The sequence below is a fragment of the Trichomonas vaginalis genome (genome assembly GCF_026262505.1).
Source record: "Trichomonas vaginalis G3 chromosome Unknown ctg_114, whole genome shotgun sequence".
NCBI classification, from domain to species: Eukaryota; Parabasalia; order Trichomonadida; family Trichomonadidae; genus Trichomonas; species Trichomonas vaginalis.
In genome coordinates, this window is record NW_026529201.1 from 154,365 (window position 1) to 176,371 (window position 22,007).

At 28.3% G+C, this 22,007-nt stretch overlaps 7 protein-coding genes and 1 pseudogene across 8 annotated transcripts, besides 4 other annotated features; 4 read left to right on the top strand and 4 right to left on the bottom strand.

Annotated features, from left to right (window-relative positions):
* Positions 1 to 140: 140 nt before the first annotated feature.
* Positions 141 to 167: a terminal%2Cinverted (terminal inverted repeat of Mariner transposon ID:TVAGG3_1075240).
* Positions 141 to 1,443: a mobile genetic element.
* On the top strand, positions 237 to 1,363 carry TVAGG3_1075250 (annotated as a pseudogene). Its single transcript has one exon. A coding segment is annotated over exon 1 (1,127 nt).
* Positions 1,416 to 1,443: a terminal%2Cinverted (terminal inverted repeat of Mariner transposon ID:TVAGG3_1075240).
* Positions 1,444 to 2,725: 1,282 nt separating this feature from the next.
* TVAGG3_1075260 (spectrin binding) lies at positions 2,726 to 4,540 on the bottom strand (the record flags this gene model as incomplete). Its single annotated transcript, XM_001323072.1, has 1 exon — positions 2,726 to 4,540. One exon carries the CDS (start codon positions 4,538 to 4,540, stop codon positions 2,726 to 2,728), a length of 1,815 nt encoding a protein of 604 aa, XP_001323107.1.
* Positions 4,541 to 4,567: 27 nt separating this feature from the next.
* TVAGG3_1075270 (spectrin binding) lies at positions 4,568 to 5,245 on the bottom strand (the record flags this gene model as incomplete). Its single annotated transcript, XM_001323073.1, has 1 exon — positions 4,568 to 5,245. The coding sequence occupies one exon, from the start codon at positions 5,243 to 5,245 to the stop codon at positions 4,568 to 4,570; it is 678 nt and encodes a 225-aa protein (XP_001323108.1).
* A 60-nt stretch (positions 5,246 to 5,305) lies between these two features.
* Positions 5,306 to 5,626, top strand: TVAGG3_1075280 (uncharacterized protein; the record flags this gene model as incomplete). Its single annotated transcript, XM_001323074.1, has 1 exon — positions 5,306 to 5,626. One exon carries the CDS (start codon positions 5,306 to 5,308, stop codon positions 5,624 to 5,626), a length of 321 nt encoding a protein of 106 aa, XP_001323109.1.
* A 71-nt stretch (positions 5,627 to 5,697) lies between these two features.
* On the top strand, positions 5,698 to 6,036 carry TVAGG3_1075290 (uncharacterized protein; the record flags this gene model as incomplete). The annotated part of the gene is made up of 1 exon (XM_001323075.1): positions 5,698 to 6,036. One exon carries the CDS (start codon positions 5,698 to 5,700, stop codon positions 6,034 to 6,036), a length of 339 nt encoding a protein of 112 aa, XP_001323110.1.
* A 330-nt stretch (positions 6,037 to 6,366) lies between these two features.
* On the bottom strand, positions 6,367 to 7,625 carry TVAGG3_1075300 (transducin beta-like protein 2 family; the record flags this gene model as incomplete). Its single annotated transcript, XM_001323076.2, has 1 exon — positions 6,391 to 7,617. The coding sequence occupies one exon, from the start codon at positions 7,615 to 7,617 to the stop codon at positions 6,391 to 6,393; it is 1,227 nt and encodes a 408-aa protein (XP_001323111.1).
* Positions 7,626 to 13,122: 5,497 nt separating this feature from the next.
* TVAGG3_1075310 (surface antigen family) lies at positions 13,123 to 15,075 on the top strand (the record flags this gene model as incomplete). Its single annotated transcript, XM_001323077.1, has 1 exon — positions 13,123 to 15,075. The coding sequence occupies one exon, from the start codon at positions 13,123 to 13,125 to the stop codon at positions 15,073 to 15,075; it is 1,953 nt and encodes a 650-aa protein (XP_001323112.1).
* Positions 15,076 to 15,180: 105 nt separating this feature from the next.
* On the bottom strand, positions 15,181 to 20,590 carry TVAGG3_1075320 (bifunctional inhibitor/lipid-transfer protein/seed storage 2s albumin superfamily protein family; the record flags this gene model as incomplete). The annotated part of the gene is made up of 1 exon (XM_001323078.1): positions 15,234 to 20,327. One exon carries the CDS (start codon positions 20,325 to 20,327, stop codon positions 15,234 to 15,236), a length of 5,094 nt encoding a protein of 1,697 aa, XP_001323113.1.
* A 1,043-nt stretch (positions 20,591 to 21,633) lies between these two features.
* Positions 21,634 to 22,007: part of a mobile genetic element that runs on past the window's edge.

Here is a 22,007-nt window from a genome sequence, read left to right on the forward strand (position 1 = left end):
AATTCAACTTCATGATGATTTCATATCCATAGGTGAGTATGCATTTGATAAATGTGAAATTTTGAAAAGTATTTTAATTAAAGGGAAGTTTACTAAGATAACTATGTCGGCATTTCAATATTGTAAATCATTAACAAATATAGGGTGTCTAAAGGTGCGTTTAGCACAGCGCTCTATATGAGACTATTAAAGGAGATATATGCTGATTATAAATATATAATAAAAAATATGAATATATGTATATGATGAGTATGTTGTATTTTGGCGCCATGCCGGGATATAAAATGAATTTTGAGACAAGAGGCGGTTTCGCGGGAAATTTTGGCGGGATTTTTTTCATTTTTTTAATGAATCATAAAGAAAACATCCTCGCTCTTGCAAAAAAATGCAAAGACTGTAAAAAGATCTACGAGACATTGGTAAAATGCTTCGGTATGGATGCTCCTAGCTATTCCACTGTAACGTATCATGTTAGGATGTATCACTTCATGAACAAAAAGGCGCCCATCATAAAAATTGACAAAAAATCGCCGGATCAAAGAAAAATCAAAGCAATTCTTCAAGCGCTAGATGAAGACCCAAGAGCATCACTCAGAAGGATAGAGGAGATGACAAAGATACCACGTACAACAGTCAGTTATTATCTGCACAATTATTTAAACTACAAACTAGCGTATACACGTTGGGTTCCGCACAACCTTAATTCAGTTCAAAAAAAATCTAGAGTCCAATCTTCGAAAGAGCTCCTCTCTATATTGGGTGCGTATCAATCCAAGAAGTTTCGCTTTTTAGTAACAGGGGACGAGTCTTGGTTTCAATATGCAACAGAAGCCAAAATCATGTGGATCCCGAAGGATGAAAATCCGCAAACATTCCCGAAGAAAAAAATTAACACACCAATGATGATGTTGTCGGTTTTTTGGGGCGTGAATGGCATCATCGCAATTGATATTCTTCAAAAACCTAATACGATGAATGCTCAGTATCTAATTGACAATGTTCTTACTCAAATTATCAATTCTGATGAGTTTGAGAAATCCAAAAAACAAAACAAAAGTTTGCAATTCATTTTGATAATTCAAGAGTTCACAAAAGTCATAAGGTAATGAATTACTTGTTGGAAAACAATGTCAAAGTTGTTCCAAACCCAATTTATTCACCTGATATTGCACCCTCTGACTTTTATTTATTCGGCACGCTAAAAAAGAGAGCTGAAGGACGCGAATTCGCGAGTCCAGATGATCTTGAAAATTTTGTAAGAGAGCAATTTGAGCAATTTTCTCATGATGATTTAAAGCGTGTCTTTCAAGCCTGGATCGATCGCTGCGAACGCGTGATTGAATCCAATGCTGATTATATTTAAATAAACTTTATATATATGTAACTTGTTTATTTCTATTCGCAGTATTCAGGTTTGTGCTAAACACACCTTTGGACACCCTATATTATAATTCCAGAAACAATAACAGATATTGAAGGCTATTCATTTTATTATTGCATATCATTAACAAATATTACATTCCCAGAATCACTAGAAAGGATTGGATATAATTCTTTTGAAGCATGCAAATCATTAATACGAATTACAATTCCAGGAAATGTTTCTAATATTGAACAGTATGCATTTAGAAGTTGTACATCATTGACAAGTATAACAATTCCAGGAAGTGTCGTATTCATTCAATATGATGCATTTTGGAGATGCACAAGTCTTAAAACTATTATATTCCTAAACAATTCCAATTCAATCAGAGTTAGTAATGATGCATTTTATCAAATTCCACATCCAATTGATATTTTTATTCTAGGCAATTTTAATCTTAGTTATTCTTATTCATACAAAGCATTTCCAGAAAGAAGTAAACTATTTGTTACAAGTCGAACAACTTTATCAGAAGGTTGTAAATCATATTTTGGTGAAAAGACAATGATAATTTACTTTATAGACTCGGCCAAAACCAGAGATGATAAAACGAATGAAGTTATTGATTTCATTGCCATTGAAAAAATATACTTCAAAACAGAACAAAACTTCATTTATCATCAAATTAAATGCTCATGCTTACTGAGTCTTCTTCCTCGTGCTAAATAACTTTTTTATAAACTGATTTAGTATTTTTTTCCTATGATGTGTTTATCGATATTTAAAGAAATTGAGCAGTAAATGATAAGCGTTCGATTATTCTAATAATTATAAATTGTGGATTTTACATGGTGGGCAATAATTATAAATATAAAAGCGAAAAAATGATGCATTCATTTTTGACTACTTTACGCCGAATGATTTTTAAATGCTCGAATAATGTGCAGATTGAATGTTAAATAATTGTTTTTGCGTATATTTTGCACTTGTAGGAAAACTCTTAATTGTTTGCAAGTTGAATTAGTTCTTTCTTAGATATTTGCATTATGGATCATTGCATGAAATATCAAATAAAAAATAGATGATTAATTTTGAAATTGGTCGATGAGTCACGTTTTGTCATCACAAGATAAAACATATGATATTAATTTATCAATAGGAAGATATGTTTTTGTTTCATCAATATTAAAAAAAATTATGAATCATCCTATAGTTCTATAATAATCAGAGTCGACAAGGCCTTAAGTCAATATATCCTTCAATAAATCATCCTATACTTGGATCATATAATAATTGTAATGAATGCAATATATCGTTTAATAAATAATACCAAATATGTAGTGCACTTTCTAAATTTACGTTTCATTTGAAATAATCTGGATTAAACTTTGAAACAGGAGATCCGATTTCTATTTGAGATACTTCTGGAACATCTGGTAATTTTGTTTCTTCTCCCATTTCTTTCTCATCATATATCTTTAGACTCTGTGGTTTGAAATCTTTATAATGATAATTAATTTCTTCAAAGTTCCCTGGTAACAACACCTTAGCATCATTAGGACGATATTTTAATAGGCATCCTAACATTTCAGTATTTTTATTCATGTTAATGAAATCCAATACGGATTTTCCACTATCATTGACAATCTTTGCATCTGCGCCATTTTTAAGTAAATAACAACAAATATTGGTATCATTTGCATAAGCAGCAACCATTAATGGTGTAGCACCTTTATTAGATTTTGTATTTATATTTGCGCCATATTTTAATAGTTTTTTCATTACTCCAATACTTTTATTTTTGCATGCAATGAAGAAAGCAGATAAGCCATTTTCATCTTTTTCTTCGAGATTTACTTTGTTATTTGCAAGCACTTCAATGCAATTATATGCATTAGAAAGTGCACAAACCATCAAAGGAGTATATTCATTTTCATAAATAACATTAAGTTTTGCGTGATTTTCTATCAATAATTGAAGAATTTCATGCGAATTATAAATACAGCAAACTTGTAAAGGAGTTGCATTATTATCACCTGTAATTTCTAGATCAGCGCCTCTTTCAATAAGTAGTTTTGCCATCTCATAATTCTTTGTTTTAATGCATGCAAAAATTGGAGCTTCTCCGTTTTTGGAAAAATTAACATCAATTTTGATTTTTTCCAAAATTTTCTTTGCCAAAACTGTTTGTTTGAAATAGATTGGTCCATAAATCAAAGAAATGTTCTCTTCTGAAATATATGATACGTGATCAACTAAAAGTGAAACAATTTTCCATTTTCTTGCAGAAATTACAATTTCCAAATCATTTGTTTTAATAATTGCATTCTTTGATAACAATTTCTTAATCAAAGAAGTATTTTCACATATGCTTGATAGTGCTAATGCTGATAAACCTGTTGAATCTCTTTGGTTAACATCAAAATAATCATTATCAATTAAATAATTTATTGAATAGCTTAAATTGTTTATTATTGCATATAAAACACTATCTATATCATTAAGTAACTCTTTTCTGCCATTTTTGACAACTTTGTCTATAACAAATTTAATTTTGTTTTCATCAAGTGTTTGGATTGCTTGAAATAGAATAACCTCTGGAAAATAATCAATTGTTAAATCCTTAAATAAATAAAGAATATTAAAATCTGCCTTATTTATTGCAGTTTGGAAAGGATTTTCTAAATTATTGCAAATTTGATTGTAATCTGCTCCTTTTGATAATAAATATTCAACAACATGATAATTGTTATGAATGATGGCATACAATAAAGGTGAATACTCATTTCTTTCATTTTTAAGATTAATATCAAAATTTTTTTCTTCAATCAAGTACTTAATAATATCTACATTTGATGATTGAGCTGAAGTATGTATTAAAGTTAGTCCATTTTCGTTTTTATAATTGATATCACAACCTAATTCGATTAATAGCTTAAATGTGCTGAATTTAGAATTAATGATTGCTGATTCAATTGGATTATTTCCTTGTGGTGGTGAAAAGTTAATATCTGCCCCTTTCGATACGAAATACTTAATAAAATAATCAAAACCTAATGATGCAGCTGCAGTTAACAAAGTCTGATTTTCTTTATCAACAAAATTAAAGTTTTTGCCCCTTTTTATCTTGTCAAATAAAAGTTTGAAGTTGAATGATTCAAAACAAGTTAGAAACATGGGAGCAAGTCTTCCATATTGAACTAATTAATCTATTGTATGATTTTGATGTAATATACATGCATTTTTAACGCATAATTTTGTTGCTTTTAATATTTTCCCGATAATTTTAATAATTTCCATGTTTCCTGATAAAAATGCAAGAGAAAATGTTATTTCAGTAATTTTTGCACCTTTTGATTTCAGATAATTAAAGCAGTTCACGCTTCCATAGCGTGCGGCCCAATCAATTAAAGTTTCTTCGTCAGCTATTTTCATATTATAGTCGGATTCATTAAATGCAGTGCAATATTCTTGAAGGCGATTGATTTCATCATTCATTATAATATAATTTAAAGAATCTTTTTTAAATAAATTTAAAAGTTGATCAAATTTGAGTTGAGGCAATTCTGGAGCTTCTATCTTATTCAAGGAAACTAATGCGGCATATAATGTTGGTGATAAATCATTCTTCGAAAAATTAAAACTATATTTATCCATAATTCTAGAAAATATCTGTGAAACTACTTCTAAATTTCTATAATCTATGGAAACCATCATTGATAAAATTTGATAAATGTTATTTGGATGTAAGTATCCTTTTTCTATAAGAATATCAATGACACCAATTGTACTACTTATTTCTTTGCCTGTAGTCTTCATTATTTTGTTGACATATTCAATAATTTCAATAATATCGGCTGAAATTTCAAATTGAGCATCCATCTAAAAAAATTATCCAAAATATGTGGCAAAATGTCATTTGACAATTTAAAAAAAATAATTATGCTCTTCCTAACATTGATTTTATACACCGCTCATCGTCAATGCACTCCATACAAGTACCTGAATCGAAAATGGAATCTTGCAGATGGTCGTATTTTAATTGTTTATAACTGGAGGGAGTATTGTCATCATAGGTTCGGAACTGCAGCATACATCTCTGATGGGACAAAAGAATATACTTTTGATAAAACATCAGGTACAATTAAACTTGCTGACGGAAGAACTGCTTATGTTGGTCAAGATGATTATTTAAGAGTCATGAGCGACAAAGTTGAAAAGATTGAAACTATTAAGCTATTTAGTTACAATGATACATGGTGATGAATTTAAAGACACAATAATCAATAAACTGAATTTTTTTTGGCAAAATGTCATTTGACAATTTAAAAAAAATGTTGCTTTTCCTAACATTGATCTTATACTCTCTTCAAGATAGATGCCATACAAGCAGGTATATTAACCGTAAATGGAAACTTGCAGATGGTCGCTCTTTAATTGTTTACGACTGGACCGAGTACTGTCATGTTTACGCGGGTAAGCAAACTTCGGGAACCTCTGCATATATTTCTGATGGAACAAAAGAAGATATATTTGATAAAACATCAGGTACAGTTAAACTTGCTGACGGAAGAACTGCTTATGTTGGTGAAGACAAATATTTAAGAGTCATGAGCGACAACGTTGAAAAGATTGTAACCATTAAGCTATACAGCCACATAGATTTTTGGTAATGAATTTATACTTAAAAAAAATCAATAAACAATTTTTTATTTTATTTTATACTATTCACACAATTTCGGGTCCAAAATTGAATACCTCGTTCACAATTTTTCTGAGGATTTGGACCCGAGATTTTGAAACTACTATATTTTTTTTAAGAAAAAAATAATTTGTGTCTACACGCCATAGTCTTTTTTTATGTTGTCTATGGTTAATTTACGGCAACGCTACAGTCTTAATAATTGTGATCACATAAGACTATCAAATCATTTATGGATGTATATAATTTCATTAGATATTGTCCAACTCAATATTAATTTGCGGTGAAGAGTATCAAGTTTTAAATTTTTTATAGAATTATTTTATTATTTTGAAAAGATATAAAGATAGTTAGAGTTTGATGAAAGGACAACAATACGGCTTCCATCTGGAGACCAATACATATCATCTACTGTGCTAGATTGTGGTCGCTCTACAACTTTTGTAATTTTTCCATCACGATAGAAGAAAAGTTTCTCTGATTGAGTCAGAACTGCGATGGTATCATCTACTGGATTGAGTCTGACGTATTTTACGGGCTCGCAGTCCTTTGTTTCGTAAGATTTCAAAATTTTTGTTTGATCATCGCCTTCTTTCCAAAGTGCTGGTGTAGAAACGATGTTAAAATGTCCGTCAAGAGATCCTGTAGCGAGTAAACCTTGTTTCTGGTGGAAATCAATGGAAACAATCGAATCTGAGTGTCCGGAGATGGTAAAAGCCTTTGTAGCCTTAGATGGAAGGTCATCTTTTCCGAGATTCATGCCGAGAGCGATGATTTCGGATGTGTAAGATGAAACAGCGAAAAATTGGGAATCTGATGAGACAGAAAGCTCGTAGTTATGCATCTGGTGCGTATCGTTACGTATAATGGACCTTCCGTTTGGAAGGAATGCCGAGAGATATGTCTCGTCACCGAATGTTACGACGTATGAGTGATCTTTAGCGACACGGAGTTGGCTGATGATTAGCTTGTTGGCACCTTGTACATTGAATGAGCCTGGTGAGGTCTTTCCTGTGGCGACATCAATGTAATAAGATTGAATTGAGCGACTTCTATCTAATCCACAGACAGCTTCAAGCTTTGAGCCGGAATTGATAAGGTCACATGTAGAGATGGTATCGTCAACGAAGCTTAGTTGGTGTAATGGCTTCTTATCTGTTGTCAGTGACTGGATATCGAATAATAAGTTTTTCCTGTTTGTGCATGTGACTAAGAAGTACTTGCCATCTTCGGAGAATGAGACGCATGTTGGGCATGTGGAGCCGATATAGATAGAATGTTCGGCTGTTTCCATTGGACGTGGAATTGCTTTGACATTTTTGTTCCTTTTCTCTTCGCGTTCTTTCTGTTTCTGAGCTTCCTTGAGTTCTTTCTGACGTTGTTTCTCTTTTTCACGTTCTTCTCTTTGTTTTTGTTTTTCCAACTTTGGATCAACGATTTCTTCTTGTGTAGCTTTTGTTTTATTATTGTTAGCATTCTTTGACTTCAAGAAAAAGAATGCACCAATAGCTGCAGCAAAAGCTAATGTCAAGATAATCAATGCTATATCCATAAAAATTTGAAAAAGTGACATAATTTCATCAACTTTTTTTTGAATTCTCTCTAATAAAAATTTATGGGATTTCGGATTCATCTTCATGTCAGTGTCGTACTGGAATGTTTGCAATGATATGAAAGCATTTCCACAGACTTCGTTGATATAATTATATTGAAATTCCCATAAATCATTATGAATTTTATTTTCTTGGTCCTAAATGTAGAGAATCTTCATTTTTTAAAATCAAAACTACATATTAAGCGGCATTATATCATTGAAAATCATACGATTTCTCTTGTAATCTCTAAGCAATGACAAAATCTTCAAATAATTCCTTTCAAAAAATAAACCATTCTTCGATTTTACAAGTTTTTAATGTGATATCATCGTTGTTTCATGTTAACAAATATAATGAACCAATATGCTTTCACTCTTTAAATATATTTAAAAAAAAAACAATATATTTTTGCAGTTAATACATAATTAATAATATTTAACCGTGTTATGTATCCTTACTTATCAATGCCTTAGCATTGGACATCTTATTTATAGAGATGAGTCTAATACAGTTGTTGTTGGCTGTTCAGCAGACTTTAGTGGTGAAATTCTTATTCCTCAAAATGTTACTAAAATATATAGTGATGATTCAAACAATTATGCATTTAAGAATTGTAAAGATTCAATTAGATCACTTAAATTCGAAGAAAACAGCGAAATTGTCAGTATTGGATACCGTAGTTTTTATGATACAAATCTTGAATCAGCAAATCTCAGTGCATGCAAAAAACTTACATTACTTAATTCAAGTGTCTTTTATTACTGTTATTACTTGAAATCAGTTATACTTCCTCCAAATATTTCAAGTATAGGAAGTAGTTGCTTTTCTGAATGTAAAAATCTAGCATCAATATATTTACCAGATTCTGTAGTTACTCTTGACGTTGCCGTTTTTAAAGAAAGTGGTTTAACAACCATAAATGTTTCATCTGACTCTAAATTAAAAACAATAGGAATTGAATGCTTTTATAAATCAAATTTTACTTCATTTTGTATCTCAAATTTATTAGATTTCACAATCCCAGAAAGTGTAGAGTCTTTTGAAAGCGAAGCATTCGGCTTTTGCCAATCATTAACAGCAATTACAATTCCATCAAAAATAACAAGAATTTTTTGGCAATCATTTTTAATTGCATAAAATTAGAAAGTATAACATTCAAAGGTAATTTAACATATATTGGAAGCGGTTCATTTTATTTTTGTAAATCTTTAACATACATAATAATTCCAGAAAGTGTGGAAGTTATTGAATCTACGGCATTTAGTAGTTGTGAATCATTAACTAATGTTGTAATTCCACCAAAAGTCACAAAAATTTCTGATTCGACGTTTTCTTCTTGCAAAAATTTAACAAATGTTACAATAGCAGGAAATCTGACATATCTTGGAAGTTTTGCATTTTCAAATTGCAAAATATCAAGTATCACAATTACAGGAAATCTAACATCTATTGGAGGAAATGCATTTTATCAATGTCAATAATACTTCATGATGATTAATATAATATTTTTATTCATTATTGTAATATATGAAATTTAAGCATTAATATTATTTTAGAACTTAAAATAATTAGTTTTTGTCAATTCATAATTCGAATAAATCAGCTAAATATGTAAAAAATTTAAAAAATTCAAAAATGGCAAAAATAATCTGAGCATAAAGTGTATCTATTTTCATCAAAATTGGCAGATAGTTTTTCTTGCATGATCATACAAACATTGCTCACAATAGGGTTGTTAAAAATATCAAAAATTAGCGTTTTGAAGACACCATGGTGTCTTATAATTTTCCCTTCCTTATTGGCGTGTAGAAATAAATGCGCCAATAGATTGAAGAAGAAGAATTGTTTTTCTCTTAATGAACTTTAATCCTTTTGATATAAGAATATTAAAAACATTAATATAATTTCGATTTCGGAAATTAAATTTCCAAATTTTTTGTCGATTTCGGAAATAACAGGATCCCGCATCCAACACGCAACAACAAAACACAAAACACACTTTTTGGTTCTTTCATCGTTTTAATCGTAATTTATGTAATACATGATTTGGATAAATTTTACAAAAATAGAACCTATATTATATTCTTTTCAAAGATTCTTGCAAATCATCAAAAATAATTGTATTTTAAAAAAAGATCAAATTATCCTTTCATTATTTTAAACTTAAATTAGTTTTTATGATTGACTAAAGCAATCATATTTATTCATCATTAAATAAACAAACAAATAATATTTGAGAGTTATTTCAAAAAAAAACACATTGAATTTATTAATTGTCTCAATTTCAGTATTATAAATTTTTATAATTTCAATATTTTGAAATACACTTTTTAATATTTCAATATTTATGATATTTCAATGTATTAAGTGGTCTCAAATTGAGCTTCTCAAATATAAGTTGGCCTATTCAAATAATAAAATTAAATAATATTTAAAATAATAAATAAAAGTGATTGAGGTCATAGCAAAACGGCTGTTTCAGTCATTAATTCTTAAAAATAAAAAGGGTAAAAACTAAATACAATGGGTAAAATTCAATAGTGTCTGTGCTATTGTTCAATTTGAAGGTGTCTTTTGAAACCGCAAGACATATTGAATTCTTGAATAGTGTATTATGGTTTGACAGACACCAATCAAAAAAATAAAATGATATTTATTTTAAATATATAAGATCCTTATATAAAATATAAATATTTTATCGTTTTATTTTCTTGTTTTAGAAATGTTTCAAAAGACACCTTCAAATTGAACAATAGCACAGACACTATTGAATTTTACCCATTGTATTTAGTTTTTACCCTTTTTATTTTTAAGAATTAATGACTGAAACAGCCGTTTTGCTATGACCTCAATCACTTTTATTTATTATTTTAAATATTATTTAATTTTATTATTTGAATAGGCCAACTTATATTTGAGAAGCTCAATTTGAGACCACTTAATACATTGAAATATCATAAATATTGAAATATTAAAAAGTGTATTTCAAAATATTGAAATTATAAAAATTTATAATACTGAAATTGAGACAATTAATAAATTCAATGTGTTTTTTTTTGAAATAACTCTCAAATATTATTTGTTTGTTTATTTAATGATGAATAAATATGATTGCTTTAGTCAATCATAAAAACTAATTTAAGTTTAAAATAATGAAAGGATAATTTGATCTTTTTTTAAAATACAATTATTTTTGATGATTTGCAAGAATCTTTGAAAAGAATATAATATAGGTTCTATTTTTGTAAAATTTATCCAAATCATGTATTACATAAATTACGATTAAAACGATGAAAGAACCAAAAAGTGTGTTTTGTGTTTTGTTGTTGCGTGTTGGATGCGGGATCCTGTTATTTCCGAAATCGACAAAAAATTTGGAAATTTAATTTCCGAAATCGAAATTATATTAATGTTTTTAATATTCTTATATCAAAAGGATTAAAGTTCATTAAGAGAAAAACAATTCTTCTTCTTCAATCTATTGGCGCATTTATTTCTACACGCCAATAAGGAAGGGAAAATTATAAGACACCATGGTGTCTTCAAAACGCTAATTTTTGATATTTTTAACAACCCTATTGTGAGCAATGTTTGTATGATCATGCAAGAAAAACTATCTGCCAATTTTGATGAAAATAGATACACTTTATGCTCAGATTATTTTTGCCATTTTTGAATTTTTTAAATTTTTTACATATTTAGCTGATTTATTCGAATTATGAATTGACAAAAACTAATTATTTTAAGTTCTAAAATAATATTAATGCTTAAATTTCATATATTACAATAATGAATAAAAATATTATATTAATCATCATGAAGTATTATTGAAATTAAATCATTCAGATTGTAATCCGAAGTTTATAATAATTTCACATATCTTGCATGTTTTAATAATACTTTCTCAATGAACGATTAAATGATGAGTTAATACCAATCAATTAGGCTTTCTGAGCAAAAATATCTAAATTACATAAATGTGTGAACTATTTACTAGTATTAAGATAAATTATTCCTAATAATAATAATAAAACAAAACAAAACAAAAAAAAATAATAATTTTAGAAGACATACTAAATAGTTAAACATTATTCATACCATAATGCTATAAACCATTATCGCATTATTAATTTTGCTATTTTGAATAAGTCAGTAATTGAATATACGGGTAACTTTTTTTGGCTGATAGTTTTTAAATAAATCTATTCTAAAGGTGATACTTACAATAAATCTATATGTTTTATAGCTATTACAAGGAAAACCACATTTACAAAAAAAAGTTAATAATTTAGGATTTTAACATAATACGTTTGTAATCTTTCATGCGAGTTTCTTAATGCTATGGCGTTTCCGTAAAGATGAACGAATAATAACATATATGATAATAATTTTGATAAATCTTTTGTATAAAAGCGAAAACATCTATTATGTTACTATCGAAAACATAATATCTGAAGTGCTTTTTCGAATGACTTTACTTGTTTCTAAAATAATGCTATGCTTGGGTCTAGACGTGGAAACAATAAATCTTTAGGATTTTAATTTTTTTCAACTTTATGCAGAGCTTCTTAATTTTATTAAATTAAAATTACAAGTTACATTACATTGTATCAATTTAAACTCTTCAATTATCTTATAATCTTTAATTATTGTCAAAATCTTCAAATAATTTCTTTCAGAAAATAGATTATTCATTTATTTTACATGTTTCTGACTTAATTTTATCTTTATTAGATATTATCAATTACAATGAAACAAGATAATATTACACTATTAAATTAATTAAAATATATTTTTGAAATTAATAATATTTAACCGTGCTGTGCTTTCTTGTTTATCAATGCCTTAGTATTGGACATCTTATTTATAGAGATGAATCTAATACAGTTGTTGTTGGTTGTTCGGCAGACTTTAGTGGTGAAATTCTTATTCCTCAAAATGTTACTGAAATATATAGCGATTCTCTATTTAAATCTGCATTTCAAAACTGTAAAGATTCGATTACATCACTTAAATTTGAAGAAAATAGTGAAATCACCAGTATTAGCAGCAGTAGTTTTTATGAAACAAGTCTTGAATCAGCAAATCTCAGTGAATGCAAAAAACTTACATTACTTAATTCATATGTCTTTTCTTACTGTAAATACTTGAAATCAGTTATACTTCCTCCAAATATTTCAAGTATAGGAGATTCGTGCTTTAATGACAATAAAAATCTAGCATCAATAAATTTACCAGATTCTGTAGTTACTCTTGGTTCTCATGCATTTCATGATAGTTGTTTAACAACTATAAATATTTCACATAATTCTAAATTAGAAAATATATCTACATTTTGTTTTTATAAAGCAAAACTATCTTCGTTGTTTATCCCAAAATATCTAAATTCAATTGATTCATATGCAATTATTAATTGTCCATTAGAAAATATAACAGTTCATCCAGATAATACAAATTATAAAATGGATTCTAAATCAATTTATATAGGAACAGATAATTCAACATTATATAGAGTTGTTGTTTCATATTCAGGTGAATATATTATTCCTAGTTATGTAACAAAAATTTCTGAATATTGCTTTTATAATTGTGTCAACATTTCGTTTATTCAAACTAATAATAGCATAACATATATTGGAGAATATGCATTTTCTGGATGTACATCATTAACAAATTTTACAATTCCACCAAGAGTAACAATAATTTCATCTGGAACATTTGAAAATTGCAAAAATCTAACAAATGTCATCATCACAAGAAATATAATAATTATTGAAAATGAAGCATTTTATGGGTGTTTATCATTAACAAATGTTATCATTACAGGAAATATAGGTACTATTGAAGATGGTGCATTTTTTGATTGTGAATCATTAACAAATATTACAATTCCATCAAGAGTAACAAAAATTTCATCTTTTACATTTTATAATTGCAAAAATCTAACAAATGTTATCATCACAGGAAGTTTAACATCTATTGAACATAATGCATTTTCTGGCTGTACATCATTAAGAAATATTATCATTCCAGAAAGTGTAGAATCAATTGAATATAGTGCATTTTCTGGTTGTGAATCATTAAGAAATATTATCATTCCAGAAAGTGTAAAATCAATTGAACAGTATGCATTTTCTGGTTGTGCATCATTAACAAATATTACAATTCCACCAAAAGTAACAGAAATTTCATATGGTACATTTTCAAATTGCAAAAATCTAACAAATATTATCATCACAGGAAATATAACATCTATTGAATATAGTGCATTTTCTGATTGCTCATCATTAACAAATATTATCATTCCAGAAAGTGTAAAATCAATTGAACAGTATGCATTTTCTGATTGTGAATTAACAAATATTACAATTCCACCAAAAGTAACAGAAATTTCATATGGTACATTTTCAAATTGCAAAAATCTAACAAATATTATCATTCCAGAAAGTGTAGAATCAATTAGGTGGTATGCATTTTCTGGCTGTACATCATTAACAAATATTACAATACCTGCTAAATTAATAAATATTTTAACTTCTAGATTTTCCAATTTAAAATATATAACAATCACCGGAAATTTTGAATCTATTGAAAATGGAACATTTTCTGGCTGGAATTCATTAATTCTAGTTAAAATCACTGGAAGTGTCTTATTAATTAAAGAAAAGGCATTTTATGATTGTAAATCATTAAAAGAGTTTGCCATTCCAAATTGTGTAGAAATTCTTGAATCTAGTTCATTTGAAAATTGTGCATCATTAACAAGTATTACAATTCCCCCAAAAGTAACAAAAATTTCTTCATCCACTTTTTCAAATTGCAAAAACTTAGAAAATGTTATCATCACAGGAAACTTAACATCTATTGGATATAATGCATTTTCTGGCTGTATATCATTAACAAATATTATCCTTCCGGAAAGTATAGAATCAATTGAATCCATTGCATTTTATGATTGTATATCATTAACAAATATTACTATTCCGTCTAAAATAAAACATATTGGATCTTATGCATTTCAAAACTGTATAAATCTGAAAAATATTACATTCTTAAACAATACTAATTCAATAAGATTTGGTCAAAATATATTTTATGGAATCGAAAATCAAATGAATATATTTATTACAGGTAATTTTAATATTTCTTCGGACTCTGATGAAATTATTCCAAAAAGAAGTCATTTATTTATTACAAATGGAACAACTTTATCAGAATCGTGTAAATCAGTATTTGGAAAAAAGTCAGTTTATGTTCATTATGATAATGCATTTGATATTTCAGATCAAATGACTAAAGATGTCATTAAATATATATCTATTCCACTTGAAATTCAAAGATCTAAAGATGATCTTGTGTACTTTCAAACTAAGTGTATTCATTTAGTTAGTCTAATTCATAGCATTAAAAGTTAAGCAATCTTTTGGTATTCTTATTAATTTTTGTTTCGAAATAAAAATTTTCAAACAAATTTGGATGATTTTCATTGTTGAATGAAGAATTTTGACGCTTGATAAGTAATTAAATTAAACTTCTTTATTTAATATATACAAACAAAAATAAAATATGAATATTATGTTGGATTAAGATCTTGAAGATGATTGTCATCAAGATATTGATCATTATAATCTGTGTTTGATTCTTGGTATTCGTCGTTTTCTTCAACACCAAGTGTGTTTTCTCCAATGTGATTCAAGATGCTTTCGATGTTTGATGGTTTGATGCAGCCGTAAATGATATTAGAAAAGTAAATTGCACCGAGAATCGAACTGAGTGGTAAACAGATGAAAACATATACAATGATGATCCTTTGATATGAATATCCTTCATGAATAGTACTGTTACTAAATAAATTGTATTTATTTCCACTTCGCCATTCGAAAACGAGATTCAGTTCTGGAAAACTTTCTTTGTCATTATCTCGAATGATGTCTAAATCAATTGATGAATCATCGCCACCGCCAATGATCTTGATTCGTGATTCTTGTTGTTTCTTCTTCTCTTCTTCGTTGTTCTGATTATTGTTATAAACTTTCTTGGTGGTTTCTGTTTCATTAATTGAACTCGTGTTCTTAACAGCGTATTTCATCATAAATGTTTTGTTGACATTGTTTAAGTGCTTGTAGAATGAGTTGATGGCAATTTCGGTTTCGATGTCCCTTATATTAGTTCGTAAGAACTTCAAGTCATTAATAGAAAATGAAAATGTTTCAACTGAATTCGTTGAATTAAAAATCAAAAATTCAATACATGAGTTTCGACCTTGAAGTTTGATTCGAATTGCACCATTTGTTAACAATCCATAATGGTATCCATAAACATCATTTTCTGGTGTTTGAACTTCGATTGGAACCATTCTTTGTTTATCGTTTTCTTTGAAATAGAAAACATTGTATCTCTTTTTATTAGTAAACAAAATTGTTGTTCCTTGTGATAAATAAATGTCTCTGTAATTGAACTCTGTTTTAGGGAAACATACACTGCCTCGGTAAAATGTGTGGTTGTTAGAAAGATCTTTAACATGGTTCCTTTTGTTGGACTCGATTTCTAATGAAATGTTTTTCAATGTGATGTTGTTTTCAACTTCAAAATTTCGTTTAGAAACCAAATTCGGTTTCTTGATGAAGAAATAATCATCATTTGAATTGTCATGTAATGTGTACATTTGGAACTTTTTGTTACCAAACGAAGTGACATACAATATACCAGAGTTGTTACCGAAGAAAACACCAAGATGCTCTTTAGAATTGATAGAACCAAAATAGTTGATTTTGTTCTCGTTTCGTGTGAAACATCGAATTGTAAATGTGTATAAATCTGGAATGATAACAACAGTGTGTGGTTTGTCAAGAAATATCTCATGAGGAATAGAACTTTTACTCTCGAAACTGATAGATTGTGGATCTTCTGTTTGAAGTGATGATGTGAATACGATGTTCTTCTCTTGGATTCGTGGCATCTCTGGATTAATATTCGCTAAATGTTCTGTAACAAAACTAACAATATCTGGATTGTTTATGATTTGTAAATTAGTGATTTTGTCTGGGAAAACAATAGATGTTTTCTTGATATTTTCATATGAGAAACTGAATCGATGTTCCCTATCAAGTGATGTCTTTGTGATCTTGAATTCAGTTTGGAATTCTTCGTTTTTCACAAATGAATAAACTTCTAAAAATGGTAATGCTGTTTCTTGAATGAAATATCCTGAAAATTGCAAAACTCTTGTACGAGTGTTTTGTGGAGAATATATAGAAACAAATGATGTTTCTGGCAATTTATAAAATAGTTTGTAATTTGTTTGTCTGTCAATTAATCGCAAATTACAAATTTGTAATCGAGTTGAAGAATTTTTAACAACATTTTTGAAGTTATTTTCTTTTGCATCGTAGTTAGAAATATATGTTTGATGGCAATTAACTAATCCTTGATTGATATAAACAAACTGGAATGATTTGAGTTCTTTCGATTGTACTAGAATCAAACTTGGTAAATTATGTCGAACAATCAAATTTCCATAATTTTTAACATTATGAATTTGACCATAATATTTCAAGTCATCTCCTGTTTTATCTTTATAAATGAAATAGTTTATGGTCAAATGACTCATGTTCGGGAAGAAAACATCATAGTTTCCTGCTGGAAATATATAAGTGTAAGTTCCATTTTCATCAAATGTTGCAAGGATTTGTTTGATTGGATTATTTTTACTCTCGATTTCATATGTTTGTGACAATGATGATGCATTTGTCATCTCTTTTGCGTAAGCTTCGAATGGCAAATTTAATAAATTGTTTAATTTCGTTTTAGTCTTTATTTCTTCTTTGATTTTTGATTCGAAAAATTTAATTCGTTCATTTGTTATTTGTTGTTTTGAACAAATATGTTCGAAATATCCTGAACCAGGGTAAATTCCTGTGGTTGTGAATGCGTTCCAAATAACTGTTGTATTTGGTGTCCCTTCTATAAGTAAAACTCCTGATCGATCTCCAATTGAAATCATGTTTGGAGATTTGTCAGAAATTTGTGCAAAAGGAATATAACTTCCTTTCGATAAATAAAATGCTGTTATTGAAGCATTTGTTATGTTTAATGAATAAACAATTGTTTTTGGTTTGTCAATGAATATAATTTTCCAGCCACTCTCTGTTATGTTGATATGAAATGAATCTTGATTCAATGATTTGAAAATTTGACGGTTTTTCTCAAAAATTGTTTTTTGTTGATTGTCAAATTTTGAAATATAACTATCCAACAAAGAATTGCATCGAACCATCTCTGATTTAACTCGAAACATCTCTTTATTTTCTATTGGTTTTGTGTTTGAGTTGAATTGCGATGGATGAAAAACAAAGAAATAATCATCTTTTTTGTTTTCTTTGTAAGTTATGTAACAAATATGTTGTAATTCTAATGTTGTGTGATTAACATAAACTAAACCTGTTGATGCTCCAAAATGAAATCCAATGTGGTTTTCTTGTAACTGTCCGACATATTTATATGTATTTTTCTCATTGATAAAGAAATGAAATGAGAATTGTTCTCTAATTTGTGGAGTGAAATAAGTATATTTTTCTGTGATATTTATTATATGTGTATAAGAATTTCTTGTTGTAATTGAAAGTGTTTGTGAAATAGATTGTGGTAAATCTTGTAAAAATATAGCATGTTGTGGAGTTGGTGTTGGCATTGGAGTATAAATTGGAGTTTCAAATGGAGTTTGCAATGGGGTTTCAGCAGGAGTTTGATAAACAGTTTCTTTTATTGTTTCATAAGGAGTTTGTTGTGGTGTTTCTTGTGGTGTCTCAAAAGGAGTTTGAATAATTGTTTGTTGTGGTGTTTCTTTAATTGTTTGAATTGGTTCATATAATAGAATTGGAGTTTGTTGTGGAATGAAAATTGGTTTCTCTCGAACTGTTTGAATTGGAGATCTTTCTGGAATTTCTTTATATAATGTAATAATAGGAGTTGCAGATGGAGTTTGAAATGGAATATTAGTTGGAGTTTCTTTTATTGTTTCTTGGGGAGTTTGAATTGGTTCTTGAATAGGTGTTTCAACTGGAGTTTGTTTTATTGTTTCGGCTGGGGTTTGAATTGGCTTTTGTTTTTCTGTTTCTATTGGAGTTTGTTTTGGAATGAATTTTGTTGTTTGTGCTGAAATTACATTTGGTGTTTCTTTAGTTATTTGATGTGGAGTTTGTTTAACTGTTTCTGCTGGAGTTTGAATTAATTTTTGTATAGTTGTTTCAATAATTGTTGGTTTTGCTGTTTCTATTGGAGTTTGTTTTGGAATGAAAATTGTTGTTTGTTTTGGAATAATAATTGGAGTTTGTTTAATTGTTTCATGAGGAGTTTTCATTGGAATATTTCTAGGAGAAGGAGTTTCTTTTAATGATGGAATTTTAGTAACATATATTGTTTCTTTTTTAGTTTGATTTTGTTTCTGTGAAACTGTTGCAGAATGTGTTGAATGTTGAACAATAGTTTGTTTTTGTGTTTGATGAGCAGTTGCAATTGGAGTTTGTTTTTGAAGTAATTTTCTTGAAGAAACACTATTTGTTGTTTTAAAAATCGAATTTGTACTGTGAGAAATTACTGAATTTGTTGTTTGTTTTTGAACAGTTGTTGATGGTATTTTTGTAGTTCTTGGTTGTGGAATTATTGTTGGTGTTTGTTTAACTGTTGTTTTTGTTGGTATCACTGATGTTTTAACTTGATTAGAATGAATTATTTCTTGAGTTTGTTTTGTTTTTGTTGAATTTTCTAAATTTTTCATATGTTTTTGATTTTTACTTGAATCTGGTGTTTGTTTAGAAATATTTGTATGTGAAACAATGTTTTTATGAGGTATTTTAGCTGTTGTTGTTTCTTTTGTTAATTGTTTTTGATGTGAAATCTGATTTTGATTTATTAATGAATTTTTTGTTTGATTACTATGGTTTTCTTTACTGAGACTTGATTGGTTATTCTTTGTAGTGTTTGTTTGCTCTTGTTTGAGATTTGGATTTGATAAATGAGAACCATTTGATTTTCTATTCAACACTGCATCACCATCGATTTTTGATGCATCTTTATGGTGATTCACTGTCTGGTTTTGGATTTTTTCCTTTGAATTTTTATTTAATTTCATTTCTTGAGTTAAATTATGATTTTGAGATTCATTGTTTGGTATATGTGTTTTATTATTATTAGCATACGATTTTGAAGAGTTATTATCTATTTTCTTCAAATCATTTTTATCTTTATGATCATTTTGAGTAGTTAAAGCTGTTTTATGTATGTGATTTGAATGTATAGTAGGATTAGATGTATTGCGAGCTGTTGTTGGGCTATTTAGTTGAGTTTTATCTGAATTATTGGCAAATTCTCCAATTTTCTTGGAACCTTTTGGAATTGATGTATTTGATATGTTCTTTGTATTTCTTTCATTAATTCTGTTTCGTTTGTCATTTTTAATTTCGTTCAGGATATATTTTTCTGAACCAGTAAGATTTGAGACAGATTTGTTCACTCTTGTATTACCTGTATCTGTTTTATGCAATAAATCGTTTGCTAATGATAAATTTAAGTTATTTTTATGTAAATTTTGAGTTTTATTTTGATTTGATAAGCTTGAATTAATTTCTTTGTGGTTCTTTGTGGTAATATGTGAATTGCTGTTGTTCATTTCTATGTTATTCTTTAAATTTTGATCTTTCTCGGAAATATTAGATTTGCTGTTTAATAATACCTGTCGATTTGATAGCATCGTATGAAAATTGTTTCTCCTATACAGTTTATCTAGTTCAATTCCTTGAAATAAAATTAACTTCATGATTTTATCAGAATATTGATGGAATTTTGGGACTAGAGACGTGTACTCACTATCCATAAATCTACCCTCCAAAATTGGGAGAATAAAACTATGGAGAATATACCCGAAAAAACAAAATAGGAACATTCTAATAAAATGAATCTAAAACTAAAGTTTAATGAATCACTATAATAACAATATAGTATCTATTGATATTTATAATGAAAATTGCCCAATTCACATAATTGATAACTATATCACTAAACGTTGAGCTATAATATGGTTACTGATTAGACCAATATGTCGATTATATGTACATTTTGCCATTAAACTGGCTTTTTGTTATATATTTTTATATTTGATTACATCGCTTAGAATAATCTGAACGGAAAAAGCACATGACCTCGATGGGAAGTTGTATGAAGATCTGTCATCAAATTTGATATCCATGAGTAATTGTTCAAGAATTCATTTAATAAAATCACCGGATTTAATGTTCCTTATCGATGGTAAATCATAATTTTTAGAAGAAATATAGAAAATGCTAAACAATTCATTAAACAAATAGATTTACATTCATATTTTAAGCCTTAATATAAATTATTATGTATATCTCATTGCATGCGTGAGAAATCGCATAGCACTTGAAATTGCATATACCAATCATTGATATCATTGAATATTGATGGCAGATCAAATTTATTCAAAAAAGTGTCATTTTTGACATTACATGTTATTTGATTGAATTTCCGCATATCCAAAGAGTATGATGCTAAAAATCCTATAAATGGGATTTTTTATACAGCATTCAGTCATAGTATTGATGTCAGGAATTATATATCTGTTAATGCATCATCTAATTTTGTTGAAGAATTAACTGATCGTCTCTGGGACTATCAAGTTATTGAAGGAATCAGACATGAGCATGGTTGGGTATCCTATGACCGACCAAATCAATATTTAAATTTTCGATTTTTTCCTCTCATAGCTAAAATAAGTGGCTATAGTCTTATGAGTCCATATGGTAATGATGAACATCCTCGAAATTGGAAAGTGACATGCACAAAAGGCTCTTCCGAAATTATTGTTGATAATCATATCGGTGACACCACGATATGTCCTAACAGCAACCAAGTAAATGTTTGGTGCGGCAAAAATGAAGTTCATTATTTTCCATTAAGGGTCCACTGTAAAAATTGAAAGTCTCTCAAAATTGAGAGGCGATTTGCAAATAATCGTTATCGTCTTTTTTCGAAAATCCACTTTTCCTAGTGTTCTGATTAATATTTTGTGAATGTAACAATAAAGTATATGTTTTAGTAAGATGATAATACATTCTATCACTTCAAATCACACAAAAATTGCAAAATCAGCGAGTTTTATAAGAACATGATTTTTTCGAATTTTTTCGCTTCTGGATGCGTGTTTTGAAAAATAGATATTTTCGAATTTTGATTTTAATTTAAGTATAAATTTTATATTAGGAATTTGTGTGACCTATTTCCAATCATTAATTCCTAAGTTTTTCTAGGAATTTAATTGAGAAGAAATTAG